At 38.9% G+C, this 24584-nt stretch overlaps 2 protein-coding genes across 10 annotated transcripts in view; both read left to right on the plus strand.

Annotated features, from left to right (window-relative positions):
* The first annotated feature begins 462 nt into the window (after positions 1-462).
* On the plus strand, positions 463-7548 carry LOC133649682 (zinc finger protein 354B-like). Of its 4 annotated transcripts, XM_062046331.1 has the most exons (5): positions 468-550; positions 3088-3130; positions 3227-3286; positions 6530-6670; positions 6744-7546. In XM_062046331.1, exons 2-5 carry the CDS (start codon positions 3104-3106, stop codon positions 7167-7169), a joined length of 654 nt encoding a protein of 217 aa, XP_061902315.1. In that variant the 5' UTR covers positions 468-550; positions 3088-3103; the 3' UTR covers positions 7170-7546. The 4 variants fall into 4 exon arrangements, with proteins under 4 accessions (XP_061902313.1, XP_061902315.1, XP_061902316.1 ...); XM_062046329.1 differs by having other exon boundaries at positions 463-550; positions 3088-3286; positions 6744-7545; XM_062046332.1 differs by lacking the exon at positions 3088-3130 and having other exon boundaries at positions 476-550.
* An 805-nt stretch (positions 7549-8353) lies between these two features.
* kmt2ba (lysine (K)-specific methyltransferase 2Ba) overlaps positions 8354-24584 on the plus strand; it is an 87261-nt gene continuing 71030 nt past the window's right edge. For 4 of the 6 annotated variants that reach the window (XM_062047596.1, XM_062047599.1, XM_062047600.1 and 1 more), the window contains exon 1: positions 8355-8867. In XM_062047596.1, coding sequence (XP_061903580.1) covers positions 8559-8867 — 309 coding nt within the window. In that variant the 5' untranslated portion in view covers positions 8355-8558. Of the gene's footprint in view, positions 8868-24584 lie in introns of all 6 variants that reach the window. The other 2 variants (XM_062047601.1, XM_062047602.1) reach the window with 2 other exon arrangements.

Here is a 24584-nt window from a genome sequence, read left to right on the forward strand (position 1 = left end):
ATCTTAAACGAATCTGTTTAATAACTAAAATGTTGATAATTTGAGTCCTTCAATCATACAATAAAATACAATGAGTCAATACAATAAATATACAACTATATACTGTACTGATAAGTAATTCACACTATGTGTGTTAATATGCCCACAATTACGGTAATTCAACATTTCTGTTTCGCGAAATACAAAATGGACAATGCACAAATAAAGAAAAATGTGTTAAAAATGAAATAAAAGTGGTTATCCATCCATCCATCCATCCATCCATCCATCCATTTTCTACCGCTTGTCCCTTTTGGGGTCACGGGGAAAAGAGGTTATGTAAATAAAAAAGGTTGAACCTTTAATAAGTCAAAATGGCAGAGATATTAAACATGGATTAAAAAAATATTGTTGTCAATGTTGTTTCAGAATAACCAGATTGCACAAGTCAAGTGTAGTCAAATTTCCTCGGTTTCCGGAAGTCTCGTGGGGTTTCGCTCGACGAGATTTCGTTACCATAGGTCACGTGGTGCGAAAGAACAACACTTGGCGTCGCTAATGCTTACTGGAGGTACGCAAATGTAAACGTTTTTATGTACTAGTGATGTATTTAAAACACATATATGTCCTCTATATGGTTTACTTAACAAATAAAATAGCTACATTTGATACAAACTGTACGAATGTAAAAAATAGCGTTTTTTTGTCATCGTTATTTGTTCCACCCGGTGAATTTCTTTTAAGTCATCCATCCATCCATCCATTTTCCTACTGCTTGCCTCTTTCAGGGTTACTGGGGGTCTTTTTTTTTACCTCAACAATAGGCTAATATAGTCGTAAATGAAGTCACACTTAAAACATAAGCAATACATTTATTTTACACTAGACAAAAAATATATATGCTAAGTAATGCCAAAAGATGGTCAGAGAGCCTCCACAAAAAAATATATTTTCAAAAGGGGTTTGAGGGCTACTTTCGGTACGAAGCTGTTTTTTAGGACAGGTACATTATCAAAATACATACTTAAAATAACATGAAAATATGGTAGTCATTTTCACAAAAATAAAGTTGCAATTCAGGATAAAGTTATAATTGTATTTAAGGGGAACTGCACTTTTTTGGAATATTGTCTACCTTATCTAAGACAAGAACACTTACAGTATGTCTTTTTTATACATTCTAATTAGTAAATAAACGCTAGCAAAAGTCAGCTAACAATGGACTCAATAGGAGTCCTCTTTTCCGCCTATACAGCGCTGTAAAAAACCTTCAAAAGCTTCCATCAGTGTTTTATATACAAGCTGCAAGTATTATGTAATGTAGTAACAGGCACATTAATAGTTACGTATTTTGCTCATTTTAAGCATACGGCGGCATATTACTTTCACAGACGCATCACAACGTTCGCTTTTTCCTTCAACAACAACACTACTTCTCTTGGCGGACTTCACGAGAGACAACAACGATTACTTTGGGACAAATGATGATCCAGAACCTTATATTTTTTAGCCTGAATAGACGGAGGATGAGCAACCAGCTATCGAATCTGAGTGATAAACAGATTACGCTTTAGTGAAACACTAAGCAGTTTTGCTAATTGCTGAACAAGATATACAAACTACGAACATAATAGGATAGGATAGACTTTATTCACCCCTCAACAGGGAAATGATGTGGTTGCAGTACAGATACAAAAATTCTGCAAAAAATCTGGTAAAAACACATGAAAACAAGAGGGAAACTTTAAAAGCATAGAGCTAATGCAACCAGCAGCCCATTATAATAACAATATTGCTAATACTTGGTTAATATTCAGTTCCCGAGTTGTGAATGGAGTATTGTTGGCAATTTTTTTATGTTTTTTAGAGGGCTTTATGGGCGGAATACTGTACTGCCATTAGCTGCATTGTCAGCCACTTGGTACTTGCCGTATTTAACAACTTGGAATGCATAAAAAATGTGTTCTTGTCTTACATAGAAATTGTGAATGATAAGCAAAATAAAAAAAGTGCAGTTCCCCTTCACGGCAAAAATATGGTATTTTCTTAACAGTCGTAATATTATGAGAATAACGTTTTGGAATAATTTGGTTAGGAAAAGTTGTAACCTTATGACCTATGTGTCAAAGTCAAGGCCCGCGGGATGATATTTGATTAGTATTAAAATCGGCCTGCAGGCCACAGCCGCCTGCTTCTGTTTTGCACGCACCAATACTCCATCAGTGTTGGTGCTAGGAATTTTCAAAATGGGCCCATCAAGTCATAAAAATGAGGTCCCACAGTAAAGTTTTGGGGTCCCACTTTTTTGTAACCGTTTTGAAAACAAATGTAAAATGTATGCATTATCCTGTTATATCTCACATTCTATATTGTTTGGAAAAAGGTTGTCATAAACGTTACTTAATTCATTAAAAAAAATAATGCAAAAGAAAACAAATGTTTATGCATATGTAAATGTATTCAGTTATAATCATTCATTCACTTTCTTCTTTCCTTCTTGGATGTAAACTTTACCACTGTCGGTATTTTTTTTCTATATTTTTATTGTTTTATTTTCAGAATGTGTTTGTTCTATTTTTGGCCAAAGTAAGACAAAGACAACAATCTGAAGTTGTCTTTATTTTTTGTTTTAATGCTATGATTTTAATAGTCCGGCCCGCGTGTGCACAGATTTTCCTCCTTGCTGCCCCTGAGCTAAAATGACTTTGACACCCCTGCCTTATGACAATAATGTCAAAATATAATAAGAATAATGTCATGAAATTATGAGTAAAATAAATTTACGAGAAGAAAGTTTAAATATTTATAAAATAACCACAGCTAACTGAAAAAATGCACAGCTGACATGGTGTTTTTCCCCCAAAATCTATATACTGTAACTTCCTAACATTTCTAGATAGGTTTGGCAGCTATCGGTGGGAAAAGTTTGGACATCCCTGCTTCTACAGTACATAACAATAGTGTTAATTTAATTTTTTCAGTACCAAGTTTTGAAATTTACTCGCGGGCAAGTCTGCGGTCATTTATGGCCTGGTTTTTGCCTGCTGCTGTATATGTAGCCATTGTCATATAATACTATGTATATTTGTTTCTATTACACCGAACCAGGTGTGAAGACATAGAAATGCTGAATATGCCGAAAGTCATTGAGGTGAAGAAGGCCACCACAGTTGCAACGGATTCTGTTGCAGGGGTGGATTGTAGTCATTTCTGTTCTCAATGTCACATCACCTTCCCTGACTTTAAGAGACAAGACACGCACATGAGAAGGACTCATCCAGACCTTTACGCAAAGCAGCTGATGAAGGTAAAAATGCTCCATAAAGTGCGGTTTGTTTGTTTTTGGCTTGCAACAGACACATTGTAGAAATAACAAAAACACTAGAACAGTGGTTCTCAAACTTTTTTCGCCAAGTACCACCACAGACAACACTTAGCTATCCAAGTACCACCATAATGACAAACATTAAAATACACTTGCATAGTAGGCCTAAATATTTATTAAAAACAAGGCAGAGGTTTTATTTAACAAGTTATTTAAATATTTTGGCCACTGTGACAATACACACAGTTTGAACAGTAACACTGTGTTTAGATATTTAATTAAGTGATTCATTGGCGTACCACTACTGGTGTTTACCACAGTTTGAGAATCACTGCATTAGAATGTGGATCTTATAGGCACATTTCATTAATAAATTCCGTCTTTTTCATCTTAAGAAAAAAAATAAATAAATATATATATATATATATATATATATATATATATATATATATATATATATATATATATATATATATATATATATATATATATATAGAGATATATATAGATATGTATATATATATATAAAGTACAGGCCAAAAGTTTGGACACAACTTCTCATTCAACGTGTTTTCTTTATTTTCATGACTATTTACATTGTAGATTGTCACCGAAGGCATCAAAACTATGAATGTACACCTGGAATGGTTTTCACTTCACAGGTGTGCCTTATCAGGGTTGATTAGAGGAATTTCTTGCTTTATCAATGGGGTTGGGACCATCAGTTGTGTTGTGACTGAGAAGGTGTGTCCAAACTTTTGGCCTGTACTGTATATATACATATATATTTGTATAATAGATTTATAATTATCAAAATGACAGAACCCTTGATGTGTGGTCTGAAAGGGACCTCAAAAGTAGAGATTGACCCATTATCGGCCGGGCTGATAATTGGCATATTGGGCAGCACGGTGGTACAGAGGTTAGTGTGTGTGCCTCCCAATAAGGAGGTCCTGGGATTGATCCCTGGGCTCGGGATCTTTCTGTATGAAGTTTGCATGTTCTCCCGTGACTGTGTGGGTTCCCCCCGGGTACTCCGGCTTCCTCCCACCTCCAAAGACATGCACCTGGGGATAGGTTGATTGGCAACACTAAATGGTCCCTAGTGAGTGAATGTGAGTGTGAATGTTGTCTGTCTTTGTGTTGGCCCTGCGATGAGGTGGCGACTTGTCCAGGGTGTAACTCGCCTTCTGCCCGAATGCAGCTGGGATAGGCTCCAGCACCCCCCGCGATCCCTAGAGGGACAAGCGGTACAAAAAGGATGGATGGATGGATGGGATGTGTCAGTATCGGCCTCCTTTTATTGATTTCAGTCTTTTTTTTTTTACAACTACAACAGTAAAATAGTAAAAGCCATGTGACTCACGTCCCATATTTAACCAGAACAAATATGCTACGGTACTAAGACTATAGTAGCCGTAAAGAGGTAGCTTCTACAGCACGGGTGCCCAAAGTGCTGCACAGGAGCCGTCTGTGGCCCGTGACTCGATTGTCCTTGGCCCTATAGGCACATTACAAAACACAACAAAAAACACCAGCAAAATTTGGGGAAAAGGCCAAAAATATTGACACCAGCTAATATCAACAACACAAAGCTTTGTCTTTAAAAAAAAAATATATATATATATAATATACAATACAGGCCAAAAGTTTGGACACACATTCTCCTCATTCAATGCATTTTCTTTATTTTCAGGACTATTTACTTTGTAGATTGTCGCTGAAGGCATCAAAACTATGAATGAACACGTGGAGTTATGTACTTGACAAAAAAGGTAAAAAAATAAATGAAAACATGTTTTATATTCAAAATAGCCACCCTTTGCTCTGATTACTGCTTTGCACACTCTTGGCATTCTCTCGATGAGCTTCAAGAGGTAGTCACCTGAAATGGTTTTCACTTTACAGGTGTGCTTGAAGCTCATCGAGAGAATGCCAAGAGTGTGCAAAGCAGTAATCAGAGCAAAGTGTGGCTATTTTGAAGAAACTAGAATATAAAACATGTTTTCAGTTATTCACCTTTTTTGTTAAGTACATAACTCCACATGTGTTCATTCATAGTTTTGGTGCCTTCAGTGACAATCTACAATGTAAATAGTCACGAAAATAAAGAAAAACGCATTGATTGAGAAGGTGTGTCCAAGCTTTTGGCCTGTACTGTATATATATAAAAAACATAGTTGACGCAGGGGTAGATGTTGCTTGCATTTTGCTAAGACCAGGTATCTTGGCAAGGGCTGTCATGGCAACAACTGGAGCGGAGGGCACAAGACCGAAGGGGATGGAGGAGTTTCATCAATGGCCTATGTTCCTTAGGGAATTTAAAGGCCTAAGTAAGTAAGTAAGGTATCTTGGGCTCGAAAAGGTTGGTGACCTCTGCAGTATTTAGTCTTTAAAATAATAAATAATTAGGAGAGTAGATCGTTATATCCGCTGCTCAAGCACCAGCCCACATTTTTTTCAACCAATCCTAATCAAAGTTTACACACTTGTGATTGTCAGTCCCCTCACGGTTTCCGTATCGAATTTTGTGGCGTTTTGGCTAAACACCCTAAAGTTACTATTGGTGTTTGAAGAGCTGTGCGAGAAATTTCAACTCAATTTGACTTATTAAAGATTAAGATTAAAGTACCAATGATTGTCACACACACACTAGATGTGGTGAAATTTGTCCTCTGCATTTGACCCATCCCCTTGGGTCCAAACAACCGAAAAATATTAACACAAGCAATACAGTAATAGTGCACGTGTTGACAGGTTTTCACCCTTTAGTGTACAGCGGTTCAGGAGTAGAAGTGAAGTGAAGTGAATTATATTTATATAGCACTTTTTCTCTAGTGACTCAAAGCGCTTACATAGTGAAACCCAACATCTAAGTTACATTTAAACCAGTGTGGGTGGCACTGAGAGCAGGTGGGTAAAGTGTCTTGCCCAAGGACACAACGGCAGTGACTAGGATGGCGGAAGTGGAGATCGAACCTGTAACCCTCTAGTTGCTGGCACGCCCACTCTACCAACTGAGCTATACAATTGTAGCTCAGTTGGTAGAGTATACAATTGAGCTATAATGACTAACACATATAATTGAGTAAAACATATAGTCCCCACTCCACCATGGAGTGGAGTGGGGACTATATGTGTTACTCAATTGTATACTGCATTTACTGTTAACAAATTTGAATTTAATTGGTATTTTCATCAATACTTTTTACAATTTTGTTGCAGAACAATACCCGCTTCATATGTTATAAGTGTGACAGGGACTTTGCCTCACCCGAGGAGCTCAGCGTGCACCAGGCCACCCACCGCACCGATGAGCTCCCCGTCTGCTCTTTCTGCAACACAAAATTTGACACCTTCACAAAGGTGAGTGGCCCGCCAGTACGCTTCCTAAAGATGATCTCATGTGGTAACATGCTATTTGTGGTTGTGTTTACAGCTGATCAAACACAAACGACACGACTGTCCTGACAGAGAATGGCACTGTCGGGACTGCCACCCTACGGTCCGCTGCATCAACCTCTTACAGTTTCACGTTCATTGCATCAAGGTGCACGACAAGGACGCAACGGAGACCGGCAGGCACCGTTGCATGACATGCTTTGGCTGTTTTCACACCCGGCAAGCGCTCTTGAACCACCAATGGCGGATCAACAAAGCTGCGAAGAAGCCCGTAAGGAAACGTGACCCGGAGGCAAACACTCAAAAGTACAGCAAGAGGGTGAGAAGAACAGATGCTCTATCGCCGGAACGCAAGATCCCTTGTTCGGAGGAAGGTTGTGACCTGGTATTCCCGTCTGTTGACGCCCTGAGGATGCACAAAAAGAACCAGCACGTTCCTCACTTATCTTGCAAGAAGCATTGATGCTGTAACAGAACACATGACCATTGAAATATTTACAATTTCTGGTCACTCTCATGTCATGTGACTTTGCTTCAGACTTTATTGATTCATGATGGAAGTCATGTTACCCCTGTGTGTAGTTTTTTACAGTCATGCTGTACAGTCACCAACTAGAAAATATGTAGCTTTGCAAATCCACCATTTCTGCTACCCCGCTTGCTAGCACAGTTTAGCGTCAAACATGGTTTGCAATCGCAAGGAAATCAGCAAAGAAACATTTTAATTTCAACAAATGCTCACCTAATAAATGTAATACATTTTATTTTTTATGCATGGATCGCAAATCTAATTGTACTTTTGTTTTGTTTTTTAAGTCTAGTGTTTCTGTGTACTATTCTTTTTTCAAAATAAACAATGTGCAACAAACAGAACTTGCTTATGTGGCATCTTTCTGGTGCTTTGGCATTATAGGGATTTTTCAAAATGTTTTGTTTCTTTATTTACCTGAACAGTCATAGATTGCTGTTCTTTTATGTTGTATAAACAGCACATCAAGGAAAAAACATCCAAAAGTACAGTACCTTATTTCTATTTGTTCTATTTATGTAACAATTCATTATAAGTCACAGTTTATGATACGAAAATCTAATGTTTTAGTGATAATATGTAGAAGACATGAATGATGTATGATTTATCAATAATAGATATAGAGAAAAATCAACATTAAATATCTGCTTCTTCCAACTCCTCTTCAAACATTTTAAACTGTAAATGTAACTTGTTAAGCATGTCCAACATAAATAAACCACACCTATAGTAAAGTTGTTTTAGAGTATTTTTTTAAATTTTAAATTTAAATGATCTTTGGTTACGTTTATTTTTTTAAAAAAGGGATTAGTTCGCTCAATCTAATGTTGTTTATGCTTTCTACGGTGGCTTTGAGTGGCCAGAAATTTGCCTAAAAATATATTATTATTATGATCATCATTTATAGGCTTTTTACAGGCAAGATGCAAAAAGGTATAACATGAAATATCAGGTTAGATGAGACATAAAATGTATACTGAAAATGATGAAGTTGTATGTAATACAACAATAATTTTTTGCACAACGGATCGTATGGCGATGAAAGAGTTAAAAAATAATTGAACGTGTTTTTAGAGCGGAAAAGACTAGCAATGGGGTGATTGTTTTACACGTTAAATCAAAATACAGCCGCAAATAGTCCTGCTTTAAAATGTATTTTAAAATAAACAACAAAGCGAACCAAACAAGGGTGAGGGAAGTCAGCTTTTTTTTCCCATGATGCACTTGTCCTCCCTTCCTATCTCGCGCCTTCTGCCTGCGAGAGAGACGCGGTCCATCTTGCGTGTTTCGTCTTCGCAGCGCACTTCGTTGTGCTGAATAATAATGGCGGCGTCCGGAGGCGGATTATCGTCACCCAGCAGCGTCGCGGTGGCGATGAACGCTCAGACGGTCGCCCGAGGTCGTTTCCCGGGTAGGCCCTGTACGGGCCGCGCCAGCCGGCTGCGGCTCGGGAAGCGAACCAAACGCGGAAGACTCAGCTCGGACGACGGGGAGACGTCGGACGGAGGGCCGAGGCCTCTAGACCTCGGCCTCCCGTTGAGCGAGGACCCGGCCTTGCTGCGCCTGCTCGGGGTGACTGAGAAGTACAAGCGGCGGAGAGAAGCGGGTTTCGACTCGAGCCACAGCGAAGAGGTGAATACATACACACTTATATACATTTTTGGCGAATTGCATACATTTAAACGCTTCTCAGGGACGTGTTGAAAATAAATGGCGTTTTGAGTGTATTTGTTTGTGAATTACAAAGGTGGCTTTAATGAGTTAGCATTGAAGCTCAAACGTGAGCGAATTCAGTCCTGGCGTGTATGCCGCATTTATGCACTGTCCATTTTATATTTTGTAATGTTTATGTGCAAACAAACGATGAGTACCTCTCCTGTTGAAGTATGCAAGGCAGTGATAGGCGGAAACTTTGGCGGCTAGCTGTTGTGGCGGAAACTAGCGCCATGTTATTGATTTGTTTTGCCCACTTTCTTTATTTGTAATATAATGAAAGCCTCCAATCAATCACAATGCACATTCTTAATTATGTAAAAATGTCACAGTGACAACTTCATAATGCGCACGTTGGAGCTGTCAGCTGACTACCGGATGTGCAAGAGAAGGGACAACTTTAAGACTTTATTTACAAACCCCGTTTCCATATGAGTTGGGAAATTGTGTTGGATGTAAATATAAACGGAATACAATGATTTGCAAATCCTTTTCAACTCATATTCAATTGAATGCACTACAAAGACAAGATAATTGATGTTCAAACTCATAAACTTTATTTTTTGCAAATAATAATTAACTTAGAATTTCATGGCTGCAACACGTGCCAAAGTAGTTGGGAAAGGGCATGTTCCCCACTGTGTTACATGGCCTTTCCTTTTAACAACACTCAGTAAACGTTTGGGAACTGAGGAGACACATTTTTTAAGCTTCTCAGGTGGAATTCTATCCCATTCTTGCTTGATGTACAGCTTAAGTTGTTTAACTTTTCGGGGGTCTCCATTGTGGTATTTTAGGCTTCATAATGCGCCACGCATTTTCAATGGGAGACAGGTCTGGACTACAGACAGGCCAGTCTAGTACCTGCACTCTTTTACTATGAAGCCACGTTGATGTAACACGTGGCTTGGCACTGTCTTGCTGAAATAAGCAGGGGCGTCCATGGTAACGTTGATTGGATGGCAACATATGTTGCTCCAAAACCTGTATGTACCTTTCAGCATTAATGGCGCCTTCACAGATGTGTAAGTTACCCATGTCTTGGGCACTAATACACCCCCATAACATCACAGATACTGGCTTTTCAACTATGCGCCTATAACAATTCGGATGGTTCTTTTCCTCTTTGGTCCGGAGGACACGACATCCAGAGTTTCCAAAAACAGTTTGAAATGTGGACTCGTCAGACCACAGAACACTTTTCCACTTTGTATCAGTCCATCTTAGATGAGCTCAGGCCCAGCAAAGCCGACGGCGTTTTTGGGTGTTGTTAATAAACGGTTTTCGCCTCGCATAGGAGAGTTTTAACTTGCACTTACAGATGTAGCGACCAACTGTAGTTACTGACAGTGGGTTTCTGAAGTGTTCCTGAGCCCATGTGGTGATATCCTTTACACACTGATGTTGCTTGTTGATGCAGTGCAGCCTGAGGTCACGGGCTTAGCTGCTTACGTGCAGTGATTTCTCCAGATTCTCTGAACCCTTTGATGATATTACGGACCGTAGATGGTGAAATCCCTAAATTCCTTGCAATAGCTGGTTGAGAAAGGTTTTTCTTAAACTGTTCAACAATATGCTCACGCATTTGTTGACAAAGTGGTGACCCTCGCCCCATCCTTGTTTGTGAATGACTGAGCATTTCATGGAATCTACTTTTATACCTAATCATGGCACCCACCTGTTCCCAATTTGTCTGTTCACCTGTGGGATGTTCCAAATAAGTGTTTGATGAGCATTCCTCAACTTTATCAGTATTTATTGCCACCTTTCACAACTTTGTCACATGTTGCTGGCATCAAATTGTAAAGTTAATGATTATTTGCAAAAAAAACGTTTATCAGTTTGAACATCAAATATGTTGTCTTTGTAGCATATTCTACTGAATATGGGTTGAAAATGATTTGCAAATTATTTTATTCTGTTTATATTTACATCCAACACATTTTCCCAACTCATATGGAAACGGGGTTTGTATATTACATACAATCATAGCCTAAGCAAGAACCCACTGTTGCACAGTGAATACAAATCTATCACTCAAAACACATCCAATAAAAATGACAATAGACTTTAGTTTTTTTGGCACTATAAGAGAGGTGTTCATTTCAATCCCCACCTTCTACAATCCTAGTCACATCCGTTGTGGTTCTTGGGCAAGACACTTCACCCTTGCTCCTGATGGGTGCTGGTTAGCGCCTTGCATGGCTGCTCCCGCCATCAGTGTGTGAATGTGTGTGTGAATGTGGAAATACTGTCAAAGCGCTTTGAGTACCTTGAAGGTAGAAAAGCGCTATACAAGTATAACCCATTTATCATTATAACATCTTTTATTTATTGTGGTTTGCAGTCAAGTCCATGCACACACATGGACAATTTACTCAAGAGATTTGAACCCTCAATCTCCTGACTGGGAGGCTGCCGTATTTAAACCTGCAATCAAGCCAACTATTTATGTGGCTTTACTTCACAACAGGGTGTCTGAGGGCACATGCTACAGGTCTACAACTACCAGCTTATTAAAGAAAACCAATAGGAACACGCATTTCGGCGACAGAGGCAAGGAAAAACTAATAAAGAAACGGCGGACAAAACCCATACTTCGTGGTTTTGGCCGTCTAGTGGTGTGGAAGTACATGGCATCATACTAAGTAAGACAAGTTGTTTTTGTCCCCGATATTAGAAAATAGTTTTTCTAAGTGTGCAGCCTGAAACTGATGAAACCTCTATAGGTCTCTAGGTAATACTACAAGTCACATGATCCAAGGATGTGGCCCTCATCCCTGCTGCAGTTTAGGAATTATTTGCATGCTGTTATTAGGGAGTTAATTGTGGTTCTGATTGGATTTTTAGTGTTTACAGGTAGTTGATTGGGTAGCTAGGATTCTACAAAAGTTTTTAAAATGTGTAAATACACATGGTAATACAGCTGTTTTTGTATTATATTTTCGGACTCAAGTGAATTGAAGAGGCTTTATCAATCAATCAATCAATCAATCAATGTTTATTTATATAGCCCTAAATCACAAGTGTCTCAAAGGGCTGTACAAGCCACAACGACATCCTCGGTGTCGAGTGGGTCTGACATAATATTGTGAAAGTCCAACACATCAGCGAAAGTCCAGTCCATGGTGGGGCCAGCGGGAACCATCCCGAGCGGAGACGGGTCAGCAGCGTAGAGATGTCCCCATCTGATGGACAGGCTAGCGGTCCACCCCGGAGCAGAGTAGAAAAGAAAAGAAAAGAAACGGCAGATCAACTGGTCTAAAAAGGGAGTCTATTTAAAGGCTAGAGTATACAAATGAGTTTTAAGATGAGACTTAAATGCTTCTACTGAGGTAGCATCTCTAACTTTTACCGGGAGGGCATTCCATAGTATTGGAGCCCGAATAGAAAACGCTCTATAGCCCGCAGACTTTTTTTGGGCTCTGGGAATCACTAATAAGCCGGAGTTCTTTGAACGCAGATTTCTTGCCGGGACATATGGTACAATACAATCGTCAAGATAGGCAGGAGCTTGACCGTGTAGTATTTTATACGTAAGTAGTAAAACCTTAAAGTCGCATCTTAGGTGCACAGGAAGCCAGTGCAAGTGAGCCAGTATAGGCGTAATATGATCAAACTTTCTTGTTTTTGTCAAAAGTCTAGCAGCCGCATTTTGTACCATCTGTAATCTTTTAATGCTAGACATAGGGAGGCCTGAAAATAAAACGTTACAGTAATCGAGACGAGATGTAACGAACGCATGGATAATGATCTCAGCATCGCTTGTGGACAAAATGGAACGAATTTTAGCGATATTACGGAGATGAAAGAAGGCCGTTTTAGTAACACTCTTAATGTGTGACTCAAACGAGAGAGTTGGGTCGAAGATAATACCCAGATTCTTTACCGAGTCGCCTTGTTTAATTGTTTGGTTGTCAAATGTTAAGGTGGTATTATTAAATAGATGTTGGTGTTGAGCAGGACCGATAATCAGCATTTCCGTTTTCTTAGCGTTGAGTTGCAAAAAGTTAGCGGACATCCATTGTTTAATTTCATTAAGACACGCCTCCAGCTGACTACAATCCGGCGTGTTGGTCAGCTTTAGGGGCATGTAGAGTTGAGTGTCATCAGCATAACAGTGAAAGCTAACACCGTATTTGCGTATAATGTCACCTAGCGGCAGCATGTAAATACTAAAGAGTGCAGGGCCAAGAACTGAACCCTGGGGAACTCCGCATGTTACCTTAACATAGTCCGAGGTCACATTGTTATGGGAGACACACTGCATCCTGTCAGTAAGATAAGAGTTAAACCAAGACAAGGCTAAGTCTGACATCCCAATACGCGTTTTGATACGCTCTAATAAAATATTATGATCAACAGTATCGAAAGCGGCGCTAAGATCAAGAAGCAGCAACATAGATGACGCATCAGAATCCATCGTTAGCAATAGATCATTAGTCATTTTTGCGAGGGCTGTCTCCGTAGAGTGATTTGCCCTGAAACCGGATTGAAAAGGTTCACAGAGATTGTTAGTCACTAAGTGTTCATTTAGCTGCTGTGCGACAATTTTTTCGAGAATTTTCGAGATAAACGGTAGGTGGGACACCGGCCGGTAGTTCACCATGAGGTCAGGATCGAGGTTAGGTCTTTTGAGTAGAGGATGAATAACCGCTTTTTTGAATGCTAGAGGAACAGTACCAGAGGAAAGTGATAGGTTTATAATATTTAACACTGATGGACCTAATAAAACAAAAAGCTCCTTGATAAGTTTCCCAGGAATTGGGTCAAGTAAACATGTTGTTTGTTTTGTCCCATTTACACATTTTAACAATTCCTCCAATGTTATTTCATCAAAGAGAGAGAAACTATTTTGGAGGGCAATGTCCGTCGTATATACCGTCGTATTTGTGTTAATAGAACCCAGTTGTAGCTGAGATGCATTGTCTTTAATCTCTTTTCTAATGACTTCAATTTTCTTATTAAAGAAATTCATAAAGTCATCTGCTGAGTGGGTGGAGCTACTGGGAGGAGTCCCTTGTTGGGTTAGCGATGCTACTGTACTAAACAAAAATTTAGGATCATTTTTGTTGAGGTGGATGAGATTTGAGTAATATTTAGCTTTAGCTGAGGTAAGCATGCGTTTATAAGTTATTAAACTATCACTCCATGCTTGATGGAAAACCTCAAGTTTAGTCGCACGCCATTTGCGTTCCAGCTTTCTACATGATAATTTCTGGGCTTTAGTTTCTTCTGTAAACCATGGGGTACGCCTTTTAGGGGCTCTTTTTAGCTTTAGCGGTGCTACAATATCAATGGTGTCGCGCAGGGCGTCGTTAAAGCTGTTAGTGAGGTTATCAATAGAGCCCACATAATTTGGGAATGGCGCCATTACCGAAGGCAGTAGGTCAGTAAGAGTCGTCGTTGTGGCAGTATTAATGTTGCGGCTGCTATAGTAGTTATTATTATTATTATTAGTTTGTTGACAATGAGTCAGAACTTCGAATTTTATAAGGTAATGATCGGACATTACTTTAGTGTACGGGAGTATCGTAACTTTAGAGGTGGTGACACCCCTGACAAGCACTAGATCTATCGTATTACCGTTGCGATGCGTGGGTTCATTTATTATTTGTGTAAGACCACAGCTATCAATTATAGTCTGGAGCGCCACGCATGGAGGGTCCGATGGGGTATTCATATGGATGTTAAAGTCTCCCATTATGATTATATTGTCGGCGTGCGTCACTAGATCAGCAACGAACTCTGAAAATTCATTGATAAAGTCCGAATAGGGCCCAGGGGGGCGGTAGATGACAGCCAGGTGGAGAGGCAGCGGTGTGACAAACCTCACAGTAAGCACCTCAAACGAGTTATATTTATTATTTAGGTCCGAGGTAAGGCTAAAGTTTTTGTTGTATATTAGTGCAACACCCCCACCCCTTTTAATGGGGCGGGCAATATGCGTTCCCGCATAGCCAGGAGGAGACGCCTCACCCAGCGCAAAAAATTCGTCTGGTTTGAGCCAGGTCTCGGCTAGACCAACGACATCAAGATTGTTGTCTCTGATGACTTCATTAACTAATAACGTTTTGGAAGACAATGACCTTATGTTTAAAAAGCCCATATTATAGGTAGTGGGCTGTTTTGAGGAGTTTTTGTTGAAAGTATCCGTAGTAGCAATATTAATAATGTTACGTTTATTATGCATAGTGCACTTTAAATAATTTCGACCATATCTAGGAATTGATATGACAGGAATTTTTAGATTGTTTGCCACCTCAGTAAAATGCATGTCCACCTCTGACGCAGAAAAAACATTATGTGAGTTGTATATTATTCTAGAAGAATTGCTATGTGTGCAGGGATTATCCAGCCTGGCGCTGGCTAGTTTTAGCTTAACAGACTCCTTATTAGCGCTTCTTTGTGGATTAGCATTTAGCTTTTTCGTTAGCCCCGCTAACAACAAAGCATTTAGCTTTGTTGTTAGCCCCGCCCGACACCCCCGCTTCTGCTTCCGAGCGCATCGCTTACGTCTCTTTCGCTGACGGTCTCCGCTGGTAGTCGACGCCGCTGCTTCAAAGGCCACTGCTGGATGTAGCTCGCGAAGAATTCCCAAGCTAGCGAGTAGGTCCACCGTACACGCATCTTTCAGCCCAAAATGGCCCGATCTCTCCACATCCAGAATCGTAAGTCGGTCGTAAGTGATCACGGAGTGAACACGCTGTGAGCCAGCCATGAAATTGACTGAATTGAGGGGTATTTTTGCCAAATCGGTCTACACTTCCAGGAGCGCTCGCACGAAGCCGCTGCTCTGAAGCGCAGCCATCTTGGAAAAAAAGATTATGGAGGTTAATTTGTGTTTGATACAAAAGATTTTTTTTAACACTGGTTTATGTAACTGAAATTTTTGGGTTTGAATTTTGTGGACTAAATTTTTTTCACAAATTATGCTGAAAAATGTCATTGGAAAAAAAGGTGTTTTAAAAAATTTAGTGATTAAAAACTGAATTGTATACAAATTCAGTGCTGAAAAATATGCTGCTTCAAAAAGCGGGACTCACTTCCGGTAAAATAGGGCTGAAGCCATCGACCGTGTCTCAGTACCAGCCAATGAGGTGTCAAATTTAAAGTCACGTGACACAGACCTTGCAAAACAGCATTAAAAAAAGCAGTTAACTGCGCTACCTGGGCAGAATACGACATAATAAACACTTCAGTGCAGCCTGCTGGATGTTTTCAAACTATAGAAATTACTCCAATGGATAGAATCTGCACTTTTGAGTGACATACAAGTTATTATGTGTCATGATACACAATGTGACCAGCAGATGTTTCTGAATAAGGATGTTCAGGCAAACGTGACCAAGAAGACACAGGCCATATCTATAGATATTTGGGTGCATTCATGGAGGTAGGAATAAATGTTTGCGCCTAAGCTCGTTGTTCACAAGACAAAGTTTGGTCATTAATAGAGTAACCAAACACTACGGTAGCCGTAGGAAGCACTCCTTCATGCAGACGAGGGACGGGGCACAGTGTGCGGGGCAGCGACAAGCCTGAGACCTTGATGTAATATCACTGCAGGACTTTCTACAACAACGTTCTGCAAAACAGTTACATTGTATCTAGGGCTGCAACTAACAACTAATTTGATAATGAATTAATCTGTCAATTATTACTTCGATTAATCGATTAATAATCGGATAAAAGAGACAAACTACATTTCTATCCTTTCCAGTATTTTATTGAAAAAAAACAGCATACTGGCACCATACTTATTTTGATTGTTTCTCAGCTGTTTGTAAATGCTGCAGTTTATAAATAAAGGTTTATTTAAAAAAAAAGAAAAAAAAGTAGCCTCTGCGCATAGCATAGATCCAACGAATCGATGACTAAATTAATCGCCAACTATTTTTATAATCGATTTAATCGATTAGTTGTTGCAGCCCTAGTTGTATCCAATAAGTGGATGTTTTTTATCCCTTTGTTTTTCATTGTTTGTTGCATCTTTGTTGCTTTTGCGCGATTATAAAAGATGTCGATCAAGGAGGTGGTCGGCAGTAGAGGCGCAATGTTCATATATTCTCAATATTCAGTGTTTTATTGTTCATAGTTAATATTGTAAATCCCACAGTCTATATGTTTATATACATTCTGACTGTCAGGTAATTCAGTAAAAAAACTTAAAGTTCATTATGTTTATGAGATGGCTTTTTTAGTTTTTTAATGACAAGACACTCAGAATGTACATAAACATACAGAATGTGGGGTGTACAATACTAACTACGAACAATAAAACACTGAATATTGAGAATATATGAACATTGCTCCTCTGCTGCAGACCACCACCTTGATCGACATCTTTTATAATCGAGCAAGAGCAACAAAGCTGCAACAAACACGGCGAAACATAAACGCAAAGGGTAAAAAACATTCACATATTCGATATAATATCACTGTTCTGCAGAACTCTGCCTTTGTCTGACACTCGCTACTCCGTATACAAGCCTCGCCCACTCTTTTCGTGCCTCGTCTGCCTGAAGCAGAGCTTTTTGTATGTCACCCATAAGTGCAGATTCTAACCATTAGAATAATTTCTATAGTTTGAAAATATCCAGCGGGCCGCATTCAAGTGTTTGTTATGTTGTAGTATGCCTGTGGAGCCCTGTTAATTTCTTTTTATGCTGTTTTGCAAGACCCATGACACGTGACTTCAAACACTTTGACTGGTTCAGAGACAGGATCGATTGCTTCGGTCTTAATTTACCGGAAGTGAGTGTTGCTTTTTGAAGCAGCAAATTTTTCGACACTGAATTTTTAGACTTTGAATTTTCTTACACTGAAATTTTTTCAATGAAAGTGTCAGCTTAATTTGATGTAAAAAATTAAGTTCACAAAATTCAAACGCAAAGAATTCGGTTAGAAAAATTTTATGAAAAAAAAAGCTTTCGTAATTAAGACACAAATTATCCTCCTTTTTTGTTAATAATAATAATAATAATACCTGGGATTTATATAGCGCTTTTCTAAGTACTCAAAGTCGCTTTACATGTTAAAAACCCATCATTCATTCACACCTGGTGGTGGTAAGCTACTTTCATAGCCACAGCTGCCCTGGGGTAGACTGACTGTTACATCCTAAATTCAGCACTATATCTAAAGTAGCAATGCAGGAGTACAGAACTTATTAACCAGTGTCAACTGAAGTCATCGTCTACCGTTTTCCATCCGTCTTCTACCGCTTGTCCCTTTCGGAGTTGCGGGGGGTGCTGGAGCCTATCTCAGCTGCATTCGGGTGGAAGGTGGGGTACACCCTGGACAAGTCGCCACCTCATCACAGGGCTAACACAGATAGACAACATTCACACTCACAATCACACACAAGGGTCAATTTAGTGTTGCCAATCAACCTATCCCCAGGTGCATGTTTTAATATGCTTTATTATTTTGAAATTCAAAGCTCTTTCGTTCGTACACAGCATGGGGTATCTGAGCAGCCCAGTCTTTGAAACCAAATACCCAGCCGTTTAGCAACATATTGGTTTTTAAAAATATGGTTGTAATCACACTTTCACACCCGGGGCTCTGTATTCAACATTCAGTGCTGCTACTATACTGTGTTGTTTCTGATTAGGAAGTAGCGCGCAGTCATGCAGAGTCATTTCTAGAGATTGCTTATCGGCTTGTCTCAATTTTTTATGACCTGTTCAAAGCACTGACATAATAGGAAAGATGAATGCTGTCAGCTGACATAAAACAAGTATTTTTAAATCCTTAAAAATATAAATCTTTGATATCGCAGAAGTGTGCATGAAAATACTAATTTGCGCATTTTTGGGGGCCATGTTACTGCAATCTGGTGATTATAATGCACATACATTTATTTATATCTGGAGTTGGACTAGATCTTGCAGTTTAGACGGTGTAACTAATCAATAAAATAATCTGTTTTAGGTAGTGTCTGTCTATATGTGTTTATTTTGTTAAATGCAGATGTGTGGGTTTGTAGAAATGTGTTTTTGGAATTACATGAAAAATATTATGTATTTACTGCCCTACAAAATATGTCTAGTGAAGCTGTGGTTTAAAACTACATAAAGAGGACTGTTGCCATTTTTTTGTGACAAATGGTAAAAACAAAGGCAGACTGTGCCCACAACATTGTGAGGTGACGACTTATCAGTCTACTGGAATGCTAATCTTCGGTAAAGACATTTTCTCCGCAACGTTCACCTGTTTGTGTGCCTTGATAAGTGCCGCTGTTTTGGTTAGCAACAGAAACAGAATTCAGCTGTTGACTTTTAACTATACACATAAATACTTTTAGCCTTCATGTGTAAAGCAACATCCAATCTAATCCACATCTGTCAAACGGTAAATTTCCCAACAGTTATTAATACCGCTTAAATTTTTAATTTAAAAAAACAACGTAATTTATTAACGCACTTTAGGCAACACTGCTTACTTTCGAAAAGTAACTCACAGCAGCACTGGCGCATGCGCATGCGCACGCGCACATGCGTCGTTCAGCTTCAAATAACATGGCGGAACACAAGTATACAGACTTTGCCACAGAGATTTCCTCTCGGAGTAAACAGAGCCAAGCGCTTGGTTGAACTTTATTTTCCCTCGCTTCATTTTCGTGGAGTTTCGGCGTGCGTTTAAGAGCGTGCTGCAGTTTTTAGATGGCGACAGGTGTGGACAATATTGGAGACGGCTTAAAGAGACTGGGTTTCGGAGTAGAATTTAGTATGTGAAGGAATATAGGTATGTTTGTGAGGGAGGGACAAAAGAGGGAACCTTGTTTCACACTCCAACACAGTAGATGGCGGTTATGCACCTCTTTACGTTAAGTGCCCTGCCATAAAACAAAAAGGACGCTGTGAGGGTTCCCCCCTTAACAGGGGCAGAACCTGTTTTATAGCAGATAGGGTATATATATTTTTTTCTTATTTGTCTGTTTGGAGATTTAAAAGTTTACATTTTAATTGGCCTGTAACATCAGGGACCCCCATATCCATCCACTTCTCAGACGCTTATAATTAATTAATGTAATAGTGTTTTAATTGGCCGAGACATATGTCCTATATGTATATATATACTGTGATAAGTACAGTGTGTTCCTTGTTTAATATCTGCCTTTTGTGCATAATCTTAATTTTTCAGTAGTGTTTGTACTAGATAATCGCATTCTCGCGCCTTTTTTTACAACTGATTTTTTTTTTTTTAAGTTTCATTTTGCAATTAAGCTCTGTTAACATACTTTTATTTGTTTTAAATAACATTGTAAATACGTGTGATTAATAATCGTGATTTCAATATTGATAAAAAATAATCTGGATTATTATTTTGGCCATAATCGTGCAGCCCTACATTCCAATTACAATGTTAAAATATACAATGAATACAAGTTTATTGCATTTCTAAGGGTATACTTGCATTGTTATTGTCATTACATCAGTGGTTAATTTTGGTCTCAAAACAATGTTCACAAGAGGATTTCGGGCTGCACAATTAATTTAATTTGAATCGTGATCATGATTTTGACCGCTACAATTAAATGAGATTGATTAGAGGTGTGAATTTTTGGCCACCTCATGATCCGATTATGATTACAATTCAGGAGCTACTATTCGATTAAATATTATTGATGCATCTTTAATTTATGTATATTGATGCAGTAAAATTTTTCTTTTTGCTTCACTAAATAAGCGTTTATCACTTGCAACTTTTTAAAACCGTGCATTTGTAATAACAAATTACCATCACATTTATTAAATCCATGGAAATGTGGGCAAAACTGAATCATAAGTGCCCTACAATAAAGGAACTGGTCGGATTGCTCGGTGAGCTGGCTCGCTGCAGTCAGGCAAATTTTAGAACTGTCTGCATTACTTTATTTGCAATAAACACAGATTATTGATGTTTACTAATTTATTTTATAATTTTCCATGTCCGAATTGCAATGCATCCAAAAATCTATTATTTCCCCCACCTCTAAGGGTGATCGTCGGTGATATTAACATTTAAAAAGCAGGCTCCGCTGCATATCACTTCAACCACTTGCACAACCAACAGTCAGCCAACCACCAGGGAGCGATCGAAAGACGGTGCATTCATGTCAGAGTAAGTGAATGAGAAGTGAAAACAGCTGTTCAACTGATAGTTGATCAGCTGGTCGCTTAAAGCTCCTAAAAAATATTCGGAAAAATAAATGCATTATTACATCAGTGCCCTCCCCTCCCTTAGAGTGCCATTTTAAACCCGGAACACGCCCGCACGCCTCACCGTTCTATAGGCACCCTCTTGATCGTTCCCCCAAACCCGGAGATGCTCCTGCGTGTACAAACCAACAAACGCCACAACAAGTTGCACGGCAAAGGTGCGTTGGTGTGCATATTCAAACAAATTATCGAGTCACGGCGACAGGTGAAGCATTAAAAAAACACTTCCCTTCTTTTCCAAACCGCTATTATTTGCCTGGGACGTGAAGCTAATAATCCAAATAGTTATAGTTGCTCACCCGCCCGCCACCGGCGCAAAGCCTCGACAAATGGCTACTAAAGTTAGGGTGCACAAAGTACACACTGCCGTAACATCAATTGTGCACCAAGGGACCCCATATTTATCCACCCCTCAAAAACACACATAAATAATGGATGTAATCATTTTTATTTGGCAAAGACATGTCTAATAATTACTGTGAGCTAGGGATGATGCTCGAAACCGGTTTTCCCGGTTGTTCGATAAGAAAAGAACCGAGTCCTCGGACTCGAATCCCTTTTTGAGAACCGGAACCCGTTATCGAGACCACTATAGTAAAGAAAAAGAGTTGGTTCTTTATTCGAATCCCTGGGAACAAATCCCGTCCCGACAAGAAATGCCCCGCGAGACATCACAAGAAATGACGTCACGTAGCTCAGTCATTAGGCGCAGGTAGGGAAAGCAGGAAAAAAAATGCACCGGAAAAAGCGCTCCAAGGTGTAATAAAGTTCAAAACAAAAGGTATAATCCCATGAATAACTTTACTGATAGATTTGAGCAGGGTACAACCACATGATGAACACTTTTACGACCAATCGGAAACATAGCAACCAGGCTAGCAACGCACCTCCTTTACGGCAGCTGTCGCAACGTTCTTAAAGCAACCGCAGCACATACATACAACGTACAACATATATGACATCTCCCTTTTTTAACTTTTGTTTTTCTTTCCTTGTAAACAAAACAAAATCACACTGTATATGTGTTGTCTGTCTAATTATAAATAATGCAGACGAGGCGTGTTGGCTGAGTTCTTGACGTTTACTTTCACAGCGTGCTCATAACCTCATTCTTAGCTGCTGGGTGGCGACATGCAACAACACTTCTCGGGGCTACCGCGCATGCTCGTCACTCCTGTTGCATGCTGGGTAGTGTAGTTGTTATATTCTCTAGCTCATAAAATCACATCTTTCCCCCTATAAAGAAATAATGTTAACTCAATAAAGTGTATTTCTTTTTTTAGCTTTAACTTTTCATTTTCTAGCATTGTAACCACATTTGCAAACAACTTTTCTCTTCATAGAATTTTCTTTTAATAAAGAAATAAAGTGCAAAAATTTCAAAGCATCATTACAAACAGTTATGTCAGCACTTTTATTTTTTTTTAAACAACTCGAAAAAACCAAGAGTTCTTAACAACTCTCAATCAGCCTCTTAGGTGGCTGAACATGTCTCTTAGGTCTAGACAGTCTCTCAACAGCAGGTGACGCGGACACTGCTGTCAGTCCTTGGTCAGCAAGGTCAGGCTCCGTGTCAGCAAGTTCTGCAGGTCCATCTGAGTCCTGTTGAGCCTTTTCCTGAGTAATAGCTGTAGTTAGTATGTTCCAATAGCAGCAGAAGTGCACTTTTTGGAGAGCTGTGTTATTTTCAGTTTTGTGCCCAAGGAACTGATTTTATTTAACACTATATTATTATTTATACAGCTATAGTGATCACAGACACAGGTTGTTTTTGTGTTACTGTATATATTTGTTTTTTCAGAAAAATCCCACTTACCGGTAATATACTTTCGGTAACCACAGTCAATATTTATTTATTTTATTTAAATTTTTAGGGGGGTAACAGTCAATATTCATTTATTAATTTATTAGATTTTATTTTTTTCTTATATAGTAAAAGTGAGCTTTTGTTAAACCAAATATTGTGTTTTTTTCCATATACAACAACCTATCTGGACTCGATAAGAGAATCGATAAGGAATCGGTTCAAAAAGAGGATTCGATAATAAGCTTGAACTTGATAATTTCTTATCAAACATCATCCCTACTGTTACTTGTTTTAGCACTGTTACTTGTTTTATGTGTCTTTTGTGTATATTCTTATTTTATACTTGTTTGCACTTTATGATTGCACTCTGCAATGGCATATTTATTTTTAGTTAACCCGTTGTCTTTTGTAAATTGTATTTTCTAATAATTTTTTTTTGTTTTATTCACATTCACATAGGGTTACTATTTGTCTAAAATAGTGCGATAGAAATGTTTTACTTAACATAGCTGGATCTACTCTATTTTATTTTATGCTGCCCTTTTTTGCTGCGGCTGTGACATATACTGTAATATTGTACATGGTGATTGGGATTTCTTATATATTGTATATATTATATAATATATCAATATATATTATATACTGTATACATAATATGTAAATATTACATATATGTTATATATTGCTACTATGGTAAAAATTTGTGTCTACTTTAGGGCTGGGCGATATGGCCTTTTTTTAATATCTCAATATTTTTAGGCCATATTGCGATACACGATATATATCTCGATATTTTGCCTTAGCCTTGAATGAACACTTGATGCATATAATCACAGCAGTATGATGATTCTATGTGTCTACATTAAAACATTCTTGTTCATACTGCATTAATATATGCTCATTTTAAACTTTCATGCAGAGAGGGAAATCACAACTTAGTCAATTTAGCAAAACTGTATTTATTAAACATTTATTAAAGGCCTACTGAAACCCACTATTACCGACCACGCAGTCTGATAGTTTATATATCAATGGTGAAATCTTAACATTGCAACACATGCCAATATGGCCGGGTTAGATTAGTAAAGTGCAATTTTAAATTTCCCGCAAAATATCCTGCTGAAAACGTCTCGGTATGATGACGTTTGCGTGTGACGTCACGGATTGTAGCGGACATTTTGGGACACCATTGTGGCCAGCTATTAAGTCGTCTGTTTTCATCGCAAAATTCCACAGTATTCTGGACATCTGTGTTGGTGAATCTTTTGCAATTTGTTTAATGAACAATGGAGATAGCACAGAAGAAAGCTGTAGGTGGGAAACGGTGTATTAGCGGCCGGCTGCAGCAACACAAACACGTAGCTGGTGTTTCATTGTTTACATTCCCGAACGATGACAGTCAAGCTTTACCATTGGCCTGGGACAAGCTTTACCGTTGGCCTGGGACAACAGAGACTCTTACCAGGAGGACTTTGAGTTGGATACGCGGTACCGTGAGTACGCAGCTGCGGCTTCCAAACATTTGATCGCTTGCCCGTACGTGCGTGCCGCTATGTGCATGTCACGTACGTGACTTTGGGGAAATATATGTGCTGTATAAACTTTGCAGAGGTGAACGGT

Source organism: Entelurus aequoreus, linkage group LG05 (genome assembly GCF_033978785.1).
Source record: "Entelurus aequoreus isolate RoL-2023_Sb linkage group LG05, RoL_Eaeq_v1.1, whole genome shotgun sequence".
In the NCBI taxonomy this organism is placed as follows: Eukaryota; Metazoa; Chordata; class Actinopteri; order Syngnathiformes; family Syngnathidae; genus Entelurus; species Entelurus aequoreus.